General features: G+C 42.5%; 3 protein-coding genes across 3 annotated transcripts; 1 reads left to right on the top strand and 2 right to left on the bottom strand.

The window, feature by feature from the left end:
• Nucleotides 1-13,117: 13,117 nt before the first annotated feature.
• LOC111963642 (growth arrest and DNA damage-inducible protein GADD45 gamma-like) lies at nt 13,118-14,631 on the bottom strand. Its single transcript, XM_023987160.2, has 3 exons — nt 14,462-14,631; nt 14,123-14,330; nt 13,118-14,020 (listed from the first exon to the last, which is right to left on the bottom strand). The coding sequence occupies exons 1-3, from the start codon at nt 14,560-14,562 to the stop codon at nt 13,907-13,909; spliced, it is 423 nt and encodes a 140-aa protein (XP_023842928.1). The 5' UTR covers nt 14,563-14,631; the 3' UTR covers nt 13,118-13,906.
• A 2,941-nt stretch (nt 14,632-17,572) lies between these two features.
• Nucleotides 17,573-19,070, top strand: LOC111963641 (growth arrest and DNA damage-inducible protein GADD45 gamma-like). The gene is made up of 3 exons (XM_023987159.1): nt 17,573-17,796; nt 17,905-18,112; nt 18,222-19,070. Exons 1-3 carry the CDS (start codon nt 17,654-17,656, stop codon nt 18,333-18,335), a joined length of 465 nt encoding a protein of 154 aa, XP_023842927.1. The 5' UTR covers nt 17,573-17,653; the 3' UTR covers nt 18,336-19,070.
• A 1,487-nt stretch (nt 19,071-20,557) lies between these two features.
• LOC111964514 (serine/threonine-protein kinase NIM1-like) lies at nt 20,558-22,433 on the bottom strand. Its single transcript, XM_023988400.2, has 3 exons — nt 22,130-22,433; nt 21,658-21,926; nt 20,558-21,495 (listed from the first exon to the last, which is right to left on the bottom strand). The coding sequence occupies exons 1-3, from the start codon at nt 22,404-22,406 to the stop codon at nt 20,740-20,742; spliced, it is 1,302 nt and encodes a 433-aa protein (XP_023844168.1). The 5' UTR covers nt 22,407-22,433; the 3' UTR covers nt 20,558-20,739.
• Between the last annotated feature and the right edge of the window lie 2,274 nt (nt 22,434-24,707).

Below are 24,707 nucleotides of genomic sequence, written 5' to 3'. Positions count from 1 at the left end.
TAAGACTCTCTTGTACCTCAAAAGAAGTCTTTTGTGATGTAGTTGTTTGTAATTTTGTCAATGAGGTTATTGCTTAGCTCGGAGTATCTGGCAGGCCTCGCTTATTATTGACCTCTTTGGAGTATTCTTTCCGAGCGCAGAATATTCCATTTGCTTCGTGTGTGGATAATAGTTCACTTTAGTCAGCCTCCTGGGATTAATTACATTACTCTCTTCTATGAGACTGACTTCCAATTTTGCGTATTACCTCATATGCCTGTATACGTCGTGACTCAGGGAACTGTGAAGCTAGACGACTAAGTTTTGTACCCCTGAGACTTTGTAACTTTGCATGGGGAACTTTGTGATTGTTTAGTTGGGAGAGATCTGTAAGGCCCCTTGAGACATTATTGTATATACTGGATGATCGCCTATGCTCTCATTAGCAGAGTCGTACACAATGTGTTCTCTCGTTACAGGCAGTTTCTTAGAGCGTGTAGCCATGAAGCATTCCAAAAAACCTTTTGTAGGTTACTTCTTCAGAGCTGTTTACTAGCTTTTCTGCAGTGATTGATGAAATGTGACGTGTACTTGAAAAACTATTGTTTATATAAAGTATTGACACGACTTTGTCTTACTCTACTTTTTCACTATGTTGAGCATACGCAGTTTAAATAATCTGAGACGGATTAGTGTGGCATTGCCTTTGAGCAGTGACTAGCCACTAGAAAATCGCTTTTCCATTAATTGTCGATTAACATTGGTGGGTTTTGATATGACACGCAATCAATATTCCAAGAATGATAAGTCATTGCTTTTAGTCTCTTAAATTATTAAGTTGTTCTTAAGATAAACATTTCCAGCAGTCGTGATCCTACACATGTATCAGTATACAAAAGCACAGACACCCTCTGGGCATATTCCACTTCAGAAGGTGTTTCGTTGTAACAAAGTGTCAATAGTAGCATCTGATAGAATGGCGAGCCTTACAAGAGTCTGAGCTCATGAAGCCTCCCTGTGTACCTCTTACACTCTTTTTTGAGTATCTGTTTACGGCTCTACTATGGCGCGCTGACGTCCAGTATTCTAGGCTCCTATTTATGATCTACCGTGTCTCCTGTTACACTAAGGATGGAGCAGATGGGTTCTTATATAACTCTCTCTTGGTGTCCTCCATATGATGTTTCTCCTTTCTCTCTGTGAGGTAACTATAATAGTTTTTGCCAGTTGCAAATCACCCATGTATACATGCTTCAGGAACACGTATAGGAGATTCCAATTAATAGTCAATATCACTTATTTCACTTGCAAATGCGTTCGTGATTACTATTGTAAACCTCAGTGTTTTTAATAGGTCACAACACTGCAAAGAGGAAAAATAGAGTGCCTTGGCTAATGACTCTTAGTACTCAGCCCTCTAGAACATATTATAATCTGGACAATGACAGTTGGCATTACTGAAATCTAATCTGTCTTATGTCTCTGGAGACACAAAGAGCGTTAATATCTTTAAGTACACAAAAAGCGCATATTCTCTTTGTTCAGTAATAACAGACTCACATAATTCACTCCTTCACAATACTCGGAATTCACTGAGTAGTACACAAATCTTCCGAATGTACAATATTGTGGATACATTGATGAAAGAAATGCTGGGGACTACACTAGGCGTTCAAGATGTGAACAACATTTCACAATAGATATCAAATCCTAGTCGAACAGAGAAATCTGCATAGACAAATACGTATGGTGATTGGCACCTTAAGAGCAGACTATGTTTACCAGTGGAGATAGCAGCTACAGATTGACCATCCTTTGAGGTGCAATTAATAATCTGGCTTATATGGGTGACATTTGGACCCTATACGCTTGTACAGTTCGATATGTAGCATCTAACTCATTTAGTACAAACTCCTCTCGTGACCTCTTTGCTTGTAAACAATTCATTGAGAACAATATTTGTGAAATTACACGATAAGATAGGATAACCATATCTACAGTGACTCGAGTAATGGAGATCTCTGCTATATAGAGAAATTAAATCTAGTCCTATGACCTTCGCTACTCAAGTCTGGTTCTCCTTTGGCGACTGCCACAACCTTCACGAAGGCTGCCATTCCTCTCCTTGTTCTGAAGTCAGGGGGTTGCTCGGGTAACCACGTTATCTGAGCCACAATATACGCGAAGATACTATTGGACACACATGGGACCACGCATGCCTTCATACCGCTTCAGTGGTAGACCGGAGGGGACACATTCTGTCTTCCCTTATAAGCATTCACGATCCATTTTTTTGTATGATATTCTTGGTTCATTTCATGCAGCGCTGAATAAAGTTTGTGAATAATTGTCTTCCTAATTTCTGTATGTATATTTTACAGCCTGTTCCCAGCCCGACACTAGCTAAAGATTCGGTGATCCGTCTGAAAGATGCTGGAGAAGGACAGGTGATTTCATCTGATATTGCGTGCTAAATCGTGAGTAGGTTTTCTTCCTACATGATTAAACGTAATTTCGACTACTCTGATATCGACCATGTACCGTTAGATCTCACTGAAAAGAGGTATAGTTAAGACTCCGTCTAGGCATAGGTTTCCGTCCTTTACCAATGGGGCTCCGAAACCGACGTGATAAAATTAGCGCAGGACTAGATCGGTTTGCAAAGCAACTGGGTGGACTGTATATCGGAGTATATCTTACAGATTGGCGTACTTTTTGGAATAGGAAATGTCCTATCTGATCTTGAATGAAAACAGAAATAGTATAACCTTTACTCTGTTTTCCGGAGATGACCCTTGTGCGCTCTAATATTAAGATATTGGTACGGTTAACAAAACTGCGGTGGCGATACTTGCACATCCGCCTGAACAGTCCACCATTACCAACCACATCGTTCAGCTTAACAGTGTACGGGTCAGACCAAGCTATTATGGTCCACTTAGGCTCCCCGCGGGTGAGCCCTAGATTCATCTATACGCCAATTGAGGTTGTCCATTGAGAACCGCCCCTTCTTGCGCACTCCTCTACCTAACAAATAGATTTTATACATTAAGTCAGAGATCGCGGGGACGGAGAGTTCCCACGTTGACGTTTGACTGGCTTTACAAATTGTCAGTTGGACTGGTTAAACTCATTGACTAACGATCCAACTACAGGAATAACGAGCAGAAATCTTTAGACGAGTCTTTAATTTAATACTAGTCTGTGAAGCTAGAAAGTTCACGTACAGTTAAGTTACATTAATGATAGTCCAGACAAACCTTGGGGAATCTGAATGGGAAGTACTAACACTCCAATTTGTCCAAAGTATCCATAAGAATATATCAACCCTCAGAAGTCACCATTACTGATTGTGTAGTGCGGTATACTTATTCAATATATGCATATATTATATATTACCTCCACCATGCAACACAAAATAAGACTTAGCAATTTTGCCCATTTAAATGATTAGATAAATACAAATATGCAAGAGACTATAGGAGGATTGAATTGGCCATCATGAGGTAGGGAAATTATTGTGTATATATTGAAGCAACATCTCAAGACATCATCAGGAAGTTAAGCTTGGTCGCAAATGGCTTTCCAAATGGACAATGTCCCCAAGCATTTCTCCAAAGATGTGGCAAAATGGCTGAAGGACAACAAAGTCAAGGTATTGAGTGGCCATCATAAAGTCCTTTAAACTGAGTTTAAATGTATTGGCTGAGGTGTATGTAAACTTCCGACTTCAACTGTATCTTTTGCCTTAAACTAATCTGTATAAATATATTGCCCAGATATAGCTCTCAATTTCGCAATTTAACAAGAATTTATCGTTATCCAGCTCTTTCATAGCCTTGAAACTACATGCATCTACGACGACAGTTTTCATCCAAGGAGCATAGGTACTTATATAGAACTGGAGAGTGAAGATATTTTCTAGCTCACTCTTCGGTTCCTTTTAGCAGACATTTGGATAGGATATTAGGAGCCAATGGCAACCAGCTCATCATGTCTCAGCAGTCATTCAGAGCCGTGTTATCAACCACTCTCAACGAGTTCTCTCCTTAGTCTATGTCCTCATAAATACAGTCATGTGTGGTAGAATTATCCATCCATTCTCTTTCCTCACTGTTGGTGATTCATTTGACCGGGAAAGTGTACCGGGTTAGTAGCACAGTTTTTTACAAACGAATGACTCACAAAAAGAACCACTGTACCTATAACACCAGCACCTTATTCAAAAATAACAAACAAACGTAACGCTACTATATATACTGAGATACGTAAATGAGATCTTCTTTCTTCCTTACATCTCGAGCTTCAATGAACTCATAGGTCACACCTGTAAAGACCCCCACTTATTATCTGCCAGGTCGCAGTTGCAATGAGAACTTGTTCTCCAACTCAGCCTACCTGGTTACATAAAGGTTGAATTAAAAAATAATAAAAAAAAACTCAACAACATCTTGATTACACAAATATGCATGGCAGAACTGGGTGCTAAATCATCATTTCTAATGACATTGGCTAAAAATGAATATACATCAACAAGTGCGACACAGGCAACTTACACATAGACAATAACCCACGAAATCCAACGGCAATATGGCTGCCTAAATATGGTTCCCAATCAGAGACAACGAATAAACAGCATGCAAATCAATCCCAGAGCAACAGCAAAGGACCTTGTGAAGATGCTGGAGGAAACAGGTACAAAAGTATCTATATCCACAGTAAAACGAGTCCTATATCGACATAACCCGAAAGGCTGCTCAGCAAGGAAGAAGCCACTGCTCCGAAACCGCTATAAAATAGCCAGACTACGGTTTGCAACTGCACATGGGGACAAAGATTGTACTTTTTGGAGAAATGTCCTCTGATCTGATGAAACAGAAATAGAACTGTTTGGCCATAATGACCATCGTTATGTTTGGAGGAAAAAGGGGGATACTTGCAAGCCGAAGAACACCATCCCAACCATGAAGCACGGGAGTGGCAGCATCATGTTGTGGGGGTGCTTTGCTGCAGGAGGGTCTGGTGCACTTCACAAAATAGATGGCATCATGAGGTAGGGAAATTATGTGTATATATTGAAGCAACATCTCAAGACATCAGTCAGGAAGTTAAAGCTTGGTCGCAAATGGGTCTTCCAAATGGACAATGTCCCCAAGCATTCTTCCAAAGATGTGGCAAAATGGCTGAAGGACAACAAAGTCAAGGTATTGGAGTGGCCATCATAAAGTCCTTTAAACTGAGTTTAAATGTATTTGGCTGAGGTGTATGTAAACTTCCGACTTCAACTGTATCTTTTGCCTTAAACTAATCTGTATAAATATATTTGCCCAGATATAGCTCTCATCGATATTCAAATTCGTCCATCTTCTCCTAAACTCATCGCCAGTTTTCATCCAAGCAAGGGACTTTGCTGTGAAGTTTACCCTCAGTCTTCAGCAGACTGTAATATAGATGGCAACCTCATCATGTCTCAGCAGGTCTCTCAGAGCTACAACCACAGGCCTTTAGTCTTGTCTCCTTAAACAGCAGTGTGGAAAATCCATCCATTCCTCTTCCTCACTGTTGGTGATTCATTTGACCCGGGAAGTGTCCGGGTATGCCATTTCCTGTCCAATGTACCTTAAGCCAGTCTGATATATATACTGACGACTTACTGAAATGAGACTCTTCTTCTCCTTACATCTCTGAGCTCATGAACTCATGGTCACATTAAAATGACCCCCACTTTATCTTGGCCAGGTCGCAGTTGCAAATGAGAACTTGTTCTCAACTAGCCTACCTGGTTAAATAAAGGTGAAATAAAAAATAATAAAAAAAACTCAACAACATCTGGTATACACAATATGCATGGATAACTGGTGCTAAAATCAATCATTTCTAATGGAATGGCTTAAAATGCTTAGCTTTTATTTGGGGGGCAATGTTCTGTAAAACAAACCAAAGCTGTGTAAATGCAGTAAAATTATAGGGGTTTAGCTGAGCAGTAATGTAATTATAGTGTCTGTGTTATTTTTGTCCAATAGGTGGCACTGTTGCCCCATAGTCAGTTGTAGCAGACAGTTCTCTGATTCAACACCAGAGGGAAGCAGCAAAGTGGACTTGGCAATATCTGCAGCACTTGATGTTGACTACTAGAAAGCAGCTCTCACACATCTCAGATCTAGTCAGCAAGGGAGGTGAACAATCATCTGAATTGTGGTGTGTTTTCTGAGTGGGATCTCACAGTATGGGGTGGCAGGTAGCCTAGTGGTTGGAGTGTTGGGCCAGTAACCGAAAGGTTGCTAGATCGAAATCCCTGAGCTGACAAGGTAAAAAATCTGTCATTCTGCCCCTGAACAAGGCAGTTAATGCACTGTTCTTAAGCTGTCATTATAAATAAGAATGTGTTCTTAACTGACTCATCTAGTTAAATAAATAAAAATGTGGCCAGTTTATTGTCCAAATAGAACAGTGTTTTCAATATTCACCTGCATATTATTGAGTTTGTTCGAGCAGTATACTGAAAAGAAAACGTTATATACTCAGAAAACAGATAAGCCATTCCTCAATGTATTCCTAATAGTGTAATGGAGACACTACAATCTACAAAGATTCAAATCAATGTCACAAACTCAGGTACAGCTAACATGATCTATTGTATCACAATAGAGCTAATATGATCTACTGGATAGATCTGCATGGGGTATGCAACTTTAAAATGGCTAAATAGAAAAAACTACAACTGCTTCCATTACTTTTTAAGAAGACTACAAGCTCACTTCAACTAATTCAAAAGGAGAACCATTAAAACAATAAATGCCCTACCATAGCTACACTCAACTTATTGAAGAGAAGCTTCACTAAGAGCATAGAAACACTCCATCCACATCCAATCAGAACCAGTGATCTTTGTTATGGTTGGGGAGTGCAATGAGTGCAGAGCCAGGACTGAGCTGCTGTTGCTTAGTAAAGGCCTGCCTCTACTAGGCTGGTGATAGTGATCCCTGAACAGATGAGATTCCTTCGCCCATATGGCTGCCCTCTGGGACTCCTTTGTGCTGTGACTGATGGGCTTGCGTTAATGCCTGTGAACTTTATGGGCTCTTTCTCTTCCAACCCAACCCATAGTAGCAGCCCCACCCATCCCTCTGCTCTCTCCTTTCAAAGGAGAGCCCACGTTGTCCTGTCAAAGTGTGCCTTTCGTTTTGTACACAAATTCCCCACTCGCCCTCTACTCTATCCCCCCCCTCCTCCCCTGCACCCCTCCACCCTGCACACTCTCTGGTCCAGACTTTGTGTTTGTGAAAAGGACCGTCTCAAATGTCCCCTGCAGCCGCGGCAGCTGCTCCTGGACCTCACCATTCTTTCAGGGCCGAAACAAAAGGGGGGTCTCAGTGAACCTTTGTGTTGTGCCCCTCCTACACACCCCACCCTTTGACAAGGGTGTAAGAGTTGTGGCTGCATCTTTTGTGTGAGCTTTCTTTTTGGGGGGGCTCCACATGACCACACATCCACATTAGCCATCTGATCAGTGCCTAGACCAGCGCCTCCCCTACACGGGGCCCTCGTAGGCCCCTCAGGGCCCTGGCTCGGCCTGTTAACACAGGCAGCACTCAGAGCACAGCCTCCTCAACACACACACGCACACACGCGCACACACACACACACACACACACACACACACACACACACACACACACACACACACACACACACACACACACACACACACAGAGAGCAATGATATAGAGCTGAGGCTGTCTCTTATACACATCTAGATGTGTATAAGAGACAGCACACACAGAGAGCAATGATATAGAGCTGAGGAGAGGCACAGGAGTGGGGGGAGATCTGCCTCAGCATCGTCTGGTTAAGGAGCCGTGTTTTGGCAAAAGTTTGCACCATTTGTCAGCACTAGGGTTGCAAAGGGAGGGCATTTTACTGTAAACTTTTTAAGTTAACCAGTTTTTATTTTACTAGGCAAGTTAGTTAAGAACACATTCTTATTTACAATTACAGCCTAGGAACAGTGGGTTAACTGCCTTGTTCATGGGTAGAACAACAGATTTTTTTCCTTGTCAGCTCAGGGATTTGATCTAGCAACTGTTTGGTTATAGGGCCAATGCACTAACCTCAAGGCTAGCTGCCAACAAGTAAACTACCAGAATTTTGGTATCTTTAAAGGATTTTATGTAATCTATCAAAACACTTCTAGTGGCTCTTTTGGGTACTTCAGATTATCACAGGTGTCTGTAATTATCTCTGGCCGTCTTTCTGGTCTTATCACATGTCAAATACTGTATATGAAATAATGATAATAAAATAAAAAGCTGTAAAACATCCTAAATATAACCATCAATTTAGTGAATACCATTGGCGTTTAATATGAGGGTTTCAGCGTTACATTTTTTACACACTTTTATTTATTTTACTATGTCAATATGGATTTGTTGTCAATGTTTTTTTTTATTAATTAGGGTTCTTTCACATATTCTCTTATGATCCGGATCCTGGAGTGTTATGTGTGAAAAGCAAAGGAACCCTGGCTGAAAGGAATCATGGATCTGCATGAGTAGTTACCGGTAGCTTTGCAACCGTAGTCAGCAACTGAGCTACATGGTTACAGCACTAGACATGACAAAGCTAGAAACATCACCACACCTGATTGTAGCTACTCTGTGTGGGAGATAGTGGTAGAGTAAACTAGGAAGAATTTCAAGTACAGGCAAGCAAGGATGGAACTGAAGAGCAAATTGTAACGATTTGACGAAATGATAGTGATGCAGTCATGGAGCTGACCTTTATTATTTACATAATCAGAGGAATTACCATATCTTTATGTTGTGAAACATATGATAATTAGTTATCAGATTAATTATGAATTCAAACAGGATAAAGCCATCCACTGGTGATTTGCATATGAGCAGCTGAGGAGGAGGGGAGATGTGTGCGTGTGTGTGTGAGTGTATGTGTGTACATGTTTATTGGTTAGGGTCCTGACCTCTGGTCCTCTGACCCCAGCAGCAGGTTCATGGTAATAAGTGATATTAGCATAGCCAACAGACTAGAGGACAACATATCACTACAGACACAGCCAGCTGAGCCTTACATCCCTCCAGACACAACTACCCACTGGGCACAGACGTCAGTTCAACATCTAGCTTTGATTTACATTTGAGTTTGAGTTTTCAACTAACGTGAATTCAATGTGGAATCAACAAAAAATGTCACCATGTCATTGGATTTTAGTTAAAAGTTGGGTGAAAGAAAGACCAAATGCCCTTTGATTTCTTTTTGCAAATCCAATGCATTCTTTTGATTGAAATGATGTGGAAACAATGTTGATTCAACCAGTTTTTGCCCCATGGTTAGTTTCATCCCAACCACCACCATAGCAGCAATAACACATTGATTCTTAAGGTAACAGTTCAGAAACAGTATTATTCCTTTGATACTTCCCCAGCACAACTTTAGATTCTATGAAAAGCTTTACCCACATAGTTCAATCCAGATGAACAACTGACAAGAGGATGCAATGTTTACACTCTGTTGGGATGTTATAAATGCACATGGCAAGCAGAAGCAATGCACAATGATGCAGTGGTGGAAAAAGTACCCAATTGTCATACTTGAGTGAAAGTAAAGATACCTTAAAAGTAAATGACTCAAGTAAAATAATACTTGAGTAAAAGTCTAAAAGAATTTGGTTTTAAATAGAAATGTAATCGCTAAAATATACTTAAGTATCAAAAGTAAAAGTATAAATCATTTAAAATTCCTTATATTAAGCAAACCAGACGGCACAATTAAAAAATATATGTTTTTACGATAACCATGGGCACACTTCAACAGTCAGACATAATTTACAAACAAAGCATTTGTGTTTAGTGAGTCTGTATGTGGAGTAAAAGTAAAAGTTGTCAAAAAATATAAATAGTAAAGTACAGATACCCCCCAAAATTACTGAAGTAGTACTTTAAAGTATTTTTACATAAGTACTTTAAACCACTGCAATCATGTGCAATGAGATAGCTGCCGTTTATGGGATTAAGATTATCAAGTAAAAAGGTGGCCATTCACTGACCATTTAATCATACCAATCGAATCACTTGATTGACTGTCCCCTAAAAATAGAACCAAATAGAAACACAGACTTCCTGCAGACTAGTGGTAATGGAGGATTCCGATGGCTGTAGCCTGGGCAACAGGGCGGCCTAGAACAGAAGCCCAATCTGACCCCCCATCACATCCCCTTCCCTCAGCACCATCTGCTGCTGCTGCTGCTGCTCCCGGGGCGTCGTCAGCTCATTGTGCAGAGGGAGGGGGGCATTAGTGTTGAAAAGACACTTGAGAAGAGCCATGTGGCTGGAACAGAGCCCTTATAAAACGGGTTGAGACGGGGGGCAACCGGGGTTGTTTGAGGAGGTACAGATAATGAAATATTGTGACACAGGGCAATTAAAGCAGCCTCTGCTGCCCACCTCCGCACATTAGACACTGCACATATCAGAGCAGCTGTGAAGTGCAGAGATAGAGCAATAGAGAGAGCACCATCCCTGTTGGGATGCACAGCTGCAGAGCACATGCTTTCATATCAGTGCATGAACCTCATGGGGGTACTACCATTAACATTGCATTAGGCTTCAATCTCTCTCTTCGTGCAGATAAGTGAATAAAGCGTCCTACTACTCCTATTACTGCTCTGTTCTGGAGGAGGGGGGGTGGGGGTGAATGAGTCCTGGCTTGTGCCAGGCACAGTGCTCTCCTCCTCTTTCTCCTCCTCCTCCCTCCCTCCTCCTCTCCTCTGTCTCATTATGCGGGGCAGCAGTGTTTGTGGGCCAGTTGCCGGGTAGATTTAGGGGGGTTGATTGTAGGTTTTGGGGGGTTCGGTTGGGTCTGCAGGCGCTTGCTGTCTGACGGGGAACAATATCCCCGGCTGCACACCGCCATACACGCTGCACTGGGCCAATAATTAAACAAACCATTCTTGGGGGCTGATTTGATGGCTGCATTTGGCAGCTCKGTGCAGGGCCGCAGATCTGGAGGTCAGATAGGAGTGCTACTGAAGGGGGAGGAGATGGAGAGGAGGGGTATTCAGATCTGGAGGGTCAGAGTTGGGGCATGAGGGCTGGGGCAACTGTTGACTACTACATAGAGGCACAATGCTTAAGAATGACATGAAGCATACTGGTCCAGAATGACATTGGAGTTTGTTTCCAAAAGCACAAAAGCCCCGGAAAGTTCTGAATTTCCAATGAATGGCGGCTATTCACAAACTGTGTGTTCCAAGAGCAAAAGAGCACAGGGAAAAGCTGGATGCATTTCTTCTTTGTTTTGTCGGCTGTGACATGTGTATGGAATAATTACTTATAAGATTGTTGTTTGTTATTCTCTGTCATCTTTAGGTGAAATAATTGCCACAAAATCAATGGTCCACATAACAACCAAAGGTAGTTCCTCTATCACACACCACCACTCTAGTAAAAAAGTAGAACCCTGGATCTGAGTGAATCTTAAACAGCCATAAGAGACATTAGCAACACCACTATCCTCCATCCACTGCCTCTAAAGCTACCACATGCAATCTGCACCCACAGGACTGATTAGAGGCAGTCCTCAGTGCACAACACCTATAAATACACACCTTGTAAATAGAAGTTAGAATCAGGTGCAAACTCAAAGTAACCAAAGTAAACTCTCTCCTAATCCTGCTGCAACATGCAATTGGAAGTTGGTGTGCATGATGTGCACCATGGTCATTAACACTATAGGGACATTTGATCAATGTGTATAGGTGTGCCTAATTACCATACAAGGGAATAATTATGTCATTCAACCACATCTCAACTATAAAGTGACAATTAATCATCAATGTATTATTGATCAATCAATCTGGTTACTTGCCATCTGATTAGTGACAGACACTACAATTGTTCTCCTGTACTGCTTTGTGTTAAGGCACAGGCTCATTCTCTGTATGTTGTGGGTATGTGTGGAGGAGAGGTCTGTTAGGGCTAGCAGATATGGGAGTCAATTCAGTTGAACCTTCATAATATCACAGAATGGTTTGGGGTGCTGTAAAACCATTGTACAATCCGCTGTCTTGTAGTCATAGTATATCAATCAATCAATCAATCAATCAATCAAATCAATCAATCAATCAATCAAGTTTATTTTATATAGCCCTTCGTACATCAGCTAATATCTCGAAGTGCTGTACAGAAACCCAGCCTAAAACCCCAAACAGCAAGCAATGCAGGTGTAGAAGCACGGTGGCTAGGAAAAACTCCCTAGAAAGGCCAAAACCTAGGAAGAAACCTAGAGAGGAACCAGGCTATGAGGGGTGGCCAGTCCTCTTCTGGCTGTGCCGGTTGATTATAACAGAACTATGCCAAGATGTTCAAAATGTTCATAAGTGACAAGCATGGTCAAATAATAATCATGAATAATTTTCAGTTGGCTTTTCATAGCCGATCATTAAGAGTTGAAAACAGCAGGTCTGGGACAGGTGGCGGTTCCATAACCGCAGGCAGAACAGTTGAAACTGGAATAGCAGCAAGGCCAGGTGGACTGGGGACAGCAAGGAGTCATCATGCCCGGTAGTCCTGACGTATGGTCCTAGGGCTCAGGTCCTCCGAGAGAGAGAAAGAAAGAGAGAAGGAGAGAATTAGAGAGAGCCAAGATTTTCAAAATGTTCATAAATGACAAACTACTGCCCTTGCAGGCACAATATCTTTTTTGAATTGATGTAGTTCTGTTCTTGCCTATTAATGTTCTGTATTATGTCATGTTTCATGTTTTGTGTGGACCCCAGGAAGAGTAGCTGCTGCTTTCGCAACAGCTAATGGGGATCCTAATAAAATACCAATAAAAAAAGAAATAGACCTCTCACAGGTAAATGCTTCCAGTGGTCAGAATAGATGTGTGCCTGCAAGGGCAGTAGTTTGTAAACAAAGACACTGCATAAACATGGATATAACAGGCCATGATGATAGGTCAATTAGGATAGAACACAGTACATCAGGCCTATGGGATGTACACGTGTTGGGTAGTGGTAAGAGCACCAAACACTGTGCAAGTGCCAACGGTTATTTAAGAATTATTGTTGGGACTGATTTTATTTAGTTTTTAGTATGGTGAGAACATTCAAGATCCAAAATTTACGCTCAACATTTTATTGATCATTTCGTCATACATGACATTTATAAAGTGAAACCTTTAGAAAATAACAAATATATTCTTTCATTTATCTTCTTTCTTCGTTTTTGACAATCGGGAATTCAACAGTAAAACATTTTATGGAGCAACAAATGCAATATATCTTTATTTTTTTATGTAATCAGGAGTTCAACATTGTACCATTTTCGATAATAGATTCTCATATTGAATGTCTAAAGTAAAACCTTCAGAGCATTACAGTACATTTCTTTTTTTCTTTCTTTTTTGAGTTTTTGTCATATTCAAATCATCTAAAGTGAAACCTTCAGAGAATTAAGACAATTTTGGAAAGTGGGAAGTATATCGCTGAATGCAATGGTGTTATGCTGCTCAGCTAGAAGACATTTTAAAAAGTCAGTTTTTAAGAATGCTTCTTCTTGGCACCGCTTCTTCTCCTACTGCGCGTGCTTCAACGTGCGACGTTTGCTCTGTGGAACACAGGATGCAGAACTCGCTCCTCCTTTCTCTCCAAACCTCATCCACACAAAGAATGAGGGCCGTTTTGTCGCTCTTGTGGCATACCTGACCTCATTCACATAAAGAATGGAAGTCAACTTGGCATGGACGGTACAAGAGACGACGAAATCACGGGGGCCCATTCGGGCCGGCCACGRGCTGCCTGGATCAGAATCCTCCTCAGGAGTATCCAGGGATGAGAAACAGTGTCATCCTGTAAAAGGATGAGTATTTCCTTATAGGTTGAAGGTTTACAGCATCTCAAGAGAGAAGATCAGCGCTTAGGGAGGGTGATCTCTGGAACCCAGTCGTTCAGACRGCGGCTCTCCTCACAGAACAGGTGCAGCTTCTCCAGAGCAGGGTCCTCCCAAGAACCATCAGCTGGGTTCTGTTGACAAACAAGAGGGGAAAGAAACATTAGTCACATGGACACAATTAATGGTTTATTAAATAGTTCAATAAAGTAGGTTTGAGTTGAAATAGTACATACCGTGATAAGACAGCAGTGGGCATCTTCAAGCTGGCCAGTCTTGTCACCAACAATCTCGGCCAGGCGCTGCAAGTCGTTCACTCTGACAATGCTGATGTCGTTGTCAAAACAGTAAGACTGGATGAGGGTGAAGTGGATCTGGAGAGCAATGTCACACTCCCACTCCTCATCGGTGGCCAGGACACAGAAACACACATTGTCTGGGTCACTGTTGAGATAAAAAAATAAACTTTCATTAGTCAATGTTATCATACAATAACACAGTGACTTCAGTAATGAGTAAATGTACAATAAAAAAAAATCTAAATAAAGTACATATTCAGTACATAAAATACTTACTCATTCATTATTTTGGCACTTTCATAGACACCAACAGTGAGGCGATCCTCACACTGGGCAGACTTGAGAGCTTCCTTCAGAGATTTGCCAATAGCTTCCATTTGAAGTTTGTAGCGCCTAGTTCGAGGAAATGTTGATAATGTTTCAACAGAAGTGTGTTTGTGCAATTTGTAAGAAACAGCTAGTATTTATAGGGAGGACGTGGCACACGCGCGTTTTGTGATTGGCTGCTGGGAGACAATGCACATGCGACCCCTAGCAGGCTCGTGCCTATAGACAACATTTCGGAAGAAAGGACAGGGCAGTTTCCGTTCATTGAATGGATGCAAATGCAGAACTCCCTGACGTTTATGGATTAATTAATTCAGATTTGTGCAGGGTCGGTTTGGATGATGAGATTATTAGCCTACTATAATATCCATAATTACCACCCATATCCAAGTGGCACATTTAAGGCTTCCAAACTACATAAAGATATCGCTTTACTATCTAAATCTGGTCAACTTTTCTGGTGAATACTTCATGATTTAAATAGAGTAAATGCATGATATATCAAGTAGATTTAGCATACATTTAGCACACACCTTTATGTATTAAGAAAGATTTCTGGAAAAACTCAATATTATTGTGTTACTTCAATATCCAGATAACTCACAACTTGTAGGCTTAAACAATTTTGCTGATTAGGCAAGTATTGGAGAACAGAATTGGCCCAAAGTTCCTATTTGCAAACGATAATGGCACGCGCCGCTGTTTTGCATTTGTAAAACCATGGCTGACTTCAGGCGCGTGGCATCTGGAGATGCCTGTATCTCTCTCCATAGCAACAAGATCCCATCTGTCCGTGGGGGTGGGGGTGGGGGAAGGTGAAGGGGTCATCAAAGAACTTCTGCTGCACGATACAAGCAGAGATAAGTCGGCACATGCAGTGCATAATGGCCAATGACTTCCACAGATATTACGCATAGCCAACATAAAACGTGTGTCTATAAATAAGAAATTGTAATAGAGTGCATTAGTAGCCTTGACTGGTAAAACGAACAGAGGCAAGCGCAATAGTATGGAAATTACAATATTGTAGAAGACTCGCAGCTTTTCCTATATTATTTTATTGCATAATATACCCAAAGTATCCTACACTGTGACCACACTGTTTCAACTTGCAAGTTGCAAACCCAACTTCATCTTGCATGCCCCATTTTATTATTAGGCTGTGAACCAACATGATTGCTACTACTAAATTAATAGAACGTTGCCAATGGAAAGTAGTCGAGTTGAAGTTATCTGGTTGTTTGGCTAATTTGCATCTGCACAAAGAACTTTTGAGCCATGGGTCAATGTGCAGTAGGCTATGTCATTCGCCAGAGCGAGCCATGGCTTGAGCCAGAAACACCTGTCACGCGCTGCTGGGGAGGGGGCCCCGTCTGGCAGATGTGCTTCTTCATGAACAATGAGTCCTATATCGACTTGCACGCGCCTGCCCTGTTGCCAAGCTAGGTTAGGTTGAGCCTTCCAAAAATAGCCTAGTCTTTGAGCTGCTATCGGATGAATCAAACTTTGATCCAATGAACCCTATCTGTTAACTAATACATTAGGCTAACTTACTGTATTCAAAGCTATGTGTTGTTGTTGCTTGCAACATGGGCCATTTAAACCTCTCAACTAATGATTGCCTAATAATAAACCAATGATAATTAAGTATTCTAATTGCTCTAATCATTTCGTTTGTTATGTTGTGTAGCAAAATAACATGATTTAATCAAAACCGCATATTTATTTATTGGGTGTGTTTATGCCCCAAACATTTCTGAATGATTCATTATTGGGCTGCAACTCATACGCGTGGCCTATATTAAAGATAAGACTACGCCTATCAAAGATTCATAGTCGTGAGTTTTGACTATACGCTCACTTTATTTACATTTAAATTGGATCAAAACTCAGACAACAGACTTTTTCTTCCAGCGAATGTAAAGACTCGCGGACAATAGGAGCGGCGCGCCACGGGGTGGGGGTGGGGAGGGGGCTCTGCCGGGCCGGGGCGAGGGGGTGTCCTCATAGCAATAGTGCACCATCTGCCGCACTGCTATCCACCAAACAATGGAGCTGAATCAATCACCGCGAACCTGTTATCTCGACCCTCTAATTACGCATGCAGCAGTATTATTCTAGATTATTTTATGCACCTTAAATGCCACCAAAGTGGATACAATTTGGCCAAACTGCGTAATATTAGGCTTTACCCTGCAAATATAACTTGGCCTTAATGGTTAACCGTGCCAGCTGCTCAACTTTTATAATTAATTGTATGGTAAAGCATGGCTATAATCTTCATTGGTCCATGTGGCAAAAGTAAATAAATAAAAGTTCGGACAGCTGATAGCGATCACGTGGCCAGTATATTGTGCGGCACGCACGGCCTCCTGGCACGCGCTGTTAATTTACATTTGTATTGAGAGGGTGATAATAGGAGTTTCTGCGAGCACAATAGGGGCCGTTTTTGGTCAGGCTCTACAGATGGCCATCCTCCACCTGCCCTCTCCTAACGGGGAGATGGTTGCCCTTCTGCGCACTTTACTTTCACTATATTATTGTTTGTGTTTGGACATACTTTCATCTATAACTGAAACATACAGAATCTTAATCAGAGACAATTTGGGCACTGTTAAGCACTTTACAAAGTTTGATTATCCAATTGTTAATCTTTGGATTTTTTGTTTCAGTAGGTTTATAGACTGATTTAATAAATTATCAAATGCATCTCCGAAAGCATATTTTGAGGCTATTGGCATAAATTAGTGTGTCATGTGAAACAATCAAACTCAAGGAAATTTGTAATGCAAAATATGACAGCCAAAATCTCAATTTATTGAGTTTAAACTTGGAGAGAATATGATCTAAATCCATCTGAAATAAATACAAACATTTTTGTTTTCGGTCGGAGCAGGCCCGGCACAGAAAAATACTTGCCATGATGCCTCCTATCAATCTGCCACGAGCCGTGGGACAATACAATTAGCATACTATTGCGCCATTCAGGTCAACCAATCAGGGCGCTGCGTATTCACAGGCGCCACTAGCCCAAAGGTATAAAACCGCAGCACAGTCTCTTCAGAATCACTAATCTTTTCGGATTTACTCTCCGGCTACACTAACTCCCACTCAGGAAGTTTTGGAATATTCTGCATCATCATGACTCTTGAGGAAGTTCTGATCCAGAAGCCCGCTAAACGTGCCCAGTGCACCGGCAAAGCGCTGGAGGAAGTTATGCTCTCAGCTAAAGACAACAACTGCCTGACTGTCGGTGTCTATGAGTCTGCTAAAGTTATGAATGTGTAAGTATGAGTTTCTTGAAATGCATATAGAAATTAAGTTTACATCTGTTTGCTTATTTTGAAGTCATTTTGCATATACTTATGGTTCTTCTATTTTTTTCTTTGCAGTGACCCAGACAATGTGTGTTTCTGTGTCCTGGCAACCGATGAGGAGTGGGAGTGTGACATTGCTCTCCAGATCCACTTCACCCTCATCCAGTCTTACTGTTTTGACAACGACATCAGCATCGTCAGGGTGAACAACATGCAGCGCCTGGCCGAGATTGTTCGTGACAAGACTGGCCAGCTTGAAGATGCCCACTGCTGTCTTATTATGGTATGTACTATTTCAACACAAACTGACTTTATTAAAACATGCAATAATATATCATATTTTTAACTGTTTATTGTGACTAATGTTTCTTTCCCCTCTTGTTTGTCAACAGAACCCAGCTGATGGTTCTTGGGAGGACCCTGCTCTGGAGAAGCTGCACCTGTTCTGTGAGGAGAGCCGCYGTCTGAACGACTGGGTTCCAGAGATCACCCTCCCTAAGCGCTGATCTTCTCTCTTGAGATGCTGTAAACCTTCAACCTATAAGGAAATACTCATCCTTTTACAGGATGACACTGTTTCTCATCCCTGGATACTCCTGAGGAGGATTCTGATCCAGGCAGCYCGTGGCCGGCCCGAATGGGCCCCCGTGATTTCGTCGTCTCTTGTACCGTCCATGCCAAGTTGACTTCCATTCTTTATGTGAATGAGGTCAGGTATGCCACAAGAGCGACAAAACGGCCCTCATTCTTTGTGTGGATGAGGTTTGGAGAGAAAGGAGGAGCGAGTTCTGCATCCTGTGTTCCACAGAGCGAACGTCGCACGTTGAAGCACGCGCAGTAGGAGAAGAAGCGGTGCCAAGAAGAAGCATTCTTAAAACGGACTTTTTAAAATGTCTTCTTGCTGAGCGGCAATAACAACCGTTACATTCAGCGAAATGTTTCCCACTTTCCAGAATTGTCTTAATTCTCTAAAGGTTTAACTTTAGAAATGTAATAATGACAAAAATGAATATAAAAAAGATAAGAAATATTACACTTATAATGCTCTAAAGGTTTCACTTTAGAATGTTTTGCCTAACTTTTTCAAAAATATATATTTTTACTTATGTTACTTATGTTTATGCTTGATAACATTTCATTGTTAAACATGAAAAGGGGAAAAAAATGAATTATAATTATTTCAATGTTTTAAGAAATGTTTATAAAAAATGAATACCCTAATAAATTGAATATACATTGTATTTGTTGTCATGTGTTTTCACTCTTGTTATTAAGTTTGGAGGGTAGCCTACGCCTACTTATTTAAAATGGGGAGGTTATTGGGTTGACAAACAAAATGTGCTCAAGGGTGTCAACTGCTAGCTGTTGTTCCACCAGTAAAAGTCTGTTCTGTCCCTTCCTCCCTTCTTGGCTGATCTACATGTGTATGGGGGCGCACAATAGCAGAATGTGCTCTGTTGTCACATCCAGCAGCCCACACAGAGGGATTATTGTCTGACCGGCAGATGTCTGCGTAGCCACGCCGTGCCATCTGCCGCTTTCTGCAGGTGAGGCCGGACAGGGGAGGAGTTGAGGGTAGTTTGGGTGCCTAAGGCTCCGGAGTAGACTGGTTTGGGGAGAAAGGTGCAACTGCAGCCCACAATTCGGGGCATTCCTGCCTCTGCAGCAACACCTATTTATACTTATATTAGGCAGGAGGCGGGGGGCGACACCATGTGTTAGCTAACTAGCAAGATAGCACACGGTGTTACCCCAGCCTCCTGCCTGATGTGCTTGCGGGAGCCCCCGCCTGCCAACACGATTTCCTCAGGTACACAGGAGCGAGGCGGGGGTGACACTGTACTAGCAAGCTAGCACCCAGTGTGGCTCCATCCTCCCGCCTGCTGTATTAGCGGGAGGTGGGGCAACCGGTAAACAGTGTACTTTGCCCCGCCTTTCGGGCACCGCTTTCCCGCAGTTCTGTTAACAATGGTGAGGGCAGGTGTTCGGCAGGCGGGAGTGAAGGACAGTGTCTACTGGCAAAAAAACTCAGATAATCCTTTGATTTTCTTTTTGGCCCACATTCAAAAGTGTGTGTCTGTGTGGGGGGCTGCAGTTGCACACTATTGGGTTTGGGGGTTTAAATAGGGGGCTGACTATCATCTGGTGCTCTGCCAGCTGCTGTAGGCTATTGTTTACATGGTGTCTAGCAGGACACTGGTGAAACTTTTGTAAACACTTAATACATAGAATAGCAGCCCTAAATTTGCTTCCATGAGGTTTATATTTGACCTCCACCTGCTTCAAATAAAAAATAACCTGCATGAATGTCAATTAAGTCTTTATTGCGCTTTATTTAGAGCATCAATAAGTCACAATGGTAAAAGTTCCATTTGGTGGTCAAATATAATACAGAGACAATCACCTGCACAAAATCAGTCTTCTCTAAGGGCAAGAAACATCACGAAGACAAACAAGCATACTGATTTCAGAGACTATCGATGTTTCATCAAACAACCAAGGAGTTGTCTAAAAGCAATGCTCTTTCAGCACATTCTTCATATTTCATGCGCTCTATTGTGCTATGAATAAAAGTATATAAGTATCACTTATATACTAAAAAGGGTGCTTTTTAAATTCATTTTGATGGGACTCATTTCATCAGGCACTTTTACACCTCTATTTCAGCTTCACAAAAGATTACCAATAACAATCTTACTTTGTTAGAGACATCATGACCAGCAGTCCAATGTTTCAGTATCTGTGCGTTACCACAACTGTTCATCTACAGAGGTTCCTGTGTTACATTCACACAAAACACATTTTCACTTTCATCCCAAAGTGCAATAAAACATTTGTAGCTGTATGACCCTGAGTGAATTTTCAATGGATTAAAGCAGGCTTTCAAGGATCCATGTCCAGGCTGGTCACTTACTGAAGGACACATAACCTGGAGGAGTGCATCAGACCTCTGTAGGCCAGGAGGCCCTCTCTCTTAGGGTCCCGGACCAACCCTCCGACCACAGGCACAGTCTCAGCGCCACGCCTTTTCTGGGCGCGGTGTAAGAGGATGCGGTAAAGTCCGGTGATGGGGCTGCGGCTGTCCTTGCCCTCGTTGTTGCGTATGTGTTCCATGTTGACACCCAGCTCCTCCAGGGAGGCCCTGATCTCCTCCTCCTCATCATCCAGCTCCCCAGGCTCTGCATCCGCCAGGCGCAGAGGGCTGAGGGGGACCGGTGGCACCACAGTCCACGGGTACTCCACAGGAAGCAGCCAGTCACAGCCCAGCATCTGGTCCACCGCATAGCGTTCCGCTGGCACAGGCTTCAGGATGCCCCGAATCAGCCGCTGGCACGGGCCTGGCACCCAGGGCGGGAGGGTGTAGACCCCCTCTATAACAGCGAGCCTCAGCTTGCCCATGGTGTCGGCTCGGAAGGGCATGGTGCCAGTCACCATGAAGAAGAGCAGGACGCCCATGGCCCATACGTCCACTGGCGGCCCCACATAGCACTCGTCCCTGAAGAGTTCAGGCGCGGCATAGGGGGGAGAGCCACAAAAGGTGTCCAGGGTGTCACTGCAGTTGGTGACCCTGGTGCTGAAGCCAAAGTCAGCCACCTTCACACAGCCATTACAGGTGTACAGTACATTCTCAGCCTTCAGGTCCCGGTGGATTATGTTTTTGTCGTGCTGCAAACAAAAACAATAGACATACTGTATGAAATAATTTCATGATTGAAATGGACTAAAATAAGATCTTTATATCAAGAATCTCTGTATTGGACTGTAATAAGACCTGGGATCACATTGCTGATTCTACAGTATATGTGTATTCAATTGAATGTTACGGACCATGTGTTTGATGGCGGATAGGATTTGTGCGAAGGTGATCTTGGCCTCGGCTTCTGACAGCTTGCCATCGGAGCAGATGTGTGTGTGGAGGTCCCCTCCCCCGGCATACTCCAGCACCAGGTAGAGTCGGCTGTGTGACTCGACCACCTCGTACAGACGCACCACATTGGCATGCTGCAGGGCCTCCATGCTGGAGATCTCCCTGGACAGCAGCCTCTGGGCCTGAACATCCAGCCGCATCTTATCCAGCACCTTGATGGCCACCTTGTCTGGGGGAGAGAAGGTGAGAGGTGTTGGATCACTTGAGACAGGTGTTTTTCTCAGTTCATTTTCAACATGCTTTACTGTGGTGGTTTCACAGTCACACTAATGAATTGCTATGCTGTTAGCATCATTGCATGGATGATGATACCAGCTGCACTGATTAATTATTGATGACATTTTGCACGGTCAGCCCTTGTGGGGCCCTTGCCTTTGGTGAGGGAGTGGAAGGCCATTTTGACGTGGGAGAAGGTTCCAGAGCCGATCTCACCACGGACCTTGTAGAAGCCAATCCTACGGCCCACGATCAGCTCCTTGATGGTCTGCTCATCCTGACACATTTTGGTGGTGAGCTTCTCCAGAGGGCTGAGGCATGGTGGCGGGGTATCCTCCTCCTCATCCTGCCGACCTAACGAGCTGACTGACAGGCTATAGCGGCTGTGGAGAGTCCTCCTCCTGGTGGACACCTGGTACTGCCCCCCTGGCATCCTTACTACGGCTCAGGTCATGACAGGTTATGGACTGTGGACAGGAAATAAATTATATACAGTCATCTTGAGAACCCAATAGTCAATAGTATGATGGATGTCCTAGACAGTAAGTTTGAATTGAATTATATAAAGGAGAGAGTGGGGTAAATTGAGATTTTTTCCCCCGACATTCAGTATCATTCAGCCAAGGGAAATATAGTATTCTTTCTAACAAAGGTACAGTATCTACATATATTTCAGGATGTTGTGTATTCTTGGAAATAAGCAGAATTCATGTAAACATTACAGTTATAGAAGCATAGCTTGTACAAAAAAGTGGTCGCTTGGCACAAATTACCCTGGGTTAAGCCACCTACAAATTTCTGTACTGAATTAAATCTTGCTACCTTTTTAAAAACATTTCTATCTTAATTTCCCAAACACAATTTAACACAATCGTGTTAAAAGCATCTTTTAACACAGGCTTAACACCGAACAAACACTTTCAACATACGTCAGGCCTACAGTTGCAAAGGGAGGGTATTTTACTGAAACTTTCCGAAGTTTAGCAGTAAAATACCAGAATATTGGTATCATTCAAGGATTTTATGTAATCTATCAAAAGACTTCTAGTTGCCCTTCTGTGTACTTCAGATTATCACAGATGTCTGTAATTATCTCTGGCCCTCTTTCTGAAATTATGACATGTAAAATACACTGAACAAAAATATAAACGCAACCATTTCAACGTTTTTACTGAGATACAGCTCATATAAGGAAGACAGTCAATTGAAATAAATAAATTAGGCTCTGATCTATGGATTTCACGACTGGGAATACACATATGCATCTGTTGGTCACAGATACCTTACAAAAAGGTAGGGGCGTGGATCTGAAAACCAGTCAGAATCTGGTGTGACCACCATTTGCCTCATGCAGCATGACACATCTCCTTCGCATATAATTGATCAGGCTGTTGATTGTGGCCTGTGGAATGTTGTCCCACTTCTCTTCAATGCCTGTGCAAAGTTGCTGGATATTGGCGGGAACTGGAACACGCTGTCGTACACGTCAATCCAGAGCATCCTAAACATGCTCAATGGGTGACATCTGGTGAGTATGCAGGCCATGGAAGAACTGAGACATTTTCAGCCTTCAGGAATTGTGTACAGATCCTTACAACATGGGGCCGTGTATTATCATGCTGAAACATGAGTAGATTGCAGCTGATGAATGGCACGACAATGGGCCTCAGGATCTCATCACAATATCTCTGTGCATGGAAATTGCCATTGATAAAATGCAATTGTGTTCGTTGTCCGTAGCTTATGACTGCCCATACCATAACCCCACCGCCACCATGAAGCACTTTGTTCACAACATTGACATCAGAAAACTGCTTGCCCACACAACGCCATACTGTCTGCCATCTGCCCGGTACAGTTGAAACTGGTATTCCTCTGTGAAGAGCACACTTCTCCAGTGTGCCAGTGGTCATCGAAAGTGAGCATTTGCCCAAAGAAGTCGGTTACGACGTCGCACTGCAGTCAGTCAAGACCCTGGTGAGGACGACGAGCACGCAGATGAGCTTCCCTGAGACGGTTTCTGACAGTTTGTGCAGAAATTCTTCGGTTGTTCAAACCTACAGTTTCATCAGCTGTCCGGGTGGCTGGTCTCAGATGATCCCGCAGGTGAAGAAGCCGGATGTGGAGGCCCTGGGCTGGCGTGGTTACATGTGGTCTGCGTTTGTGAGGCCGGTTGGACGTACTGCCAAATTCTCTAAAACAACATTGGAAGCGGCTTATGGTAAAGAAATGAACATTCGATTCTCTTGCAACAGCTCTGGTAGACATTCCTGCAGACAGCATGACAATTGCACCCTCCCTCAAAACTTGAGACATCTTTGACATTGTGGTATGTGACAAAACTGCGCATTCTATTGTCCCCAGCACAAGTTGCACCTGTGTAATCAGCTTCTTGATATGCCACACCTGTCAGGTGGATGGATTATCTTGGCAAAGGATAAATGCTCACTAACAGGGATGTAAACAAATTTGTGCACCACATATGAGAGAAATTAGATTTTTGTGCATATGGAACATTTCTGGGATCTTTTATTTCAGCTAATGAAACATGGGACCAAGACTTTAGATGTTTGTTTAGTGTATATGAAATAAATAAATGCAATTATTTCAACAACAAAAAAATTGAATGACAAAGCTGTAAAATTATTCTAAATATTAACCATCAACTTAGTGAATAACATTGGTGTCTAATATGAGTTTCAGAATTTAATATCCTTTCCCCAAAAAATTACAC

This window comes from Salvelinus sp. IW2-2015, linkage group LG5 (genome assembly GCF_002910315.2).
Source record: "Salvelinus sp. IW2-2015 linkage group LG5, ASM291031v2, whole genome shotgun sequence".
NCBI lineage: Eukaryota > Metazoa > Chordata > Actinopteri > Salmoniformes > Salmonidae > Salvelinus > Salvelinus sp. IW2-2015.
The sequence above is the reverse complement of the archived record's forward strand: the minus strand, read 5'-3'. Positions and strand labels throughout refer to the sequence as shown.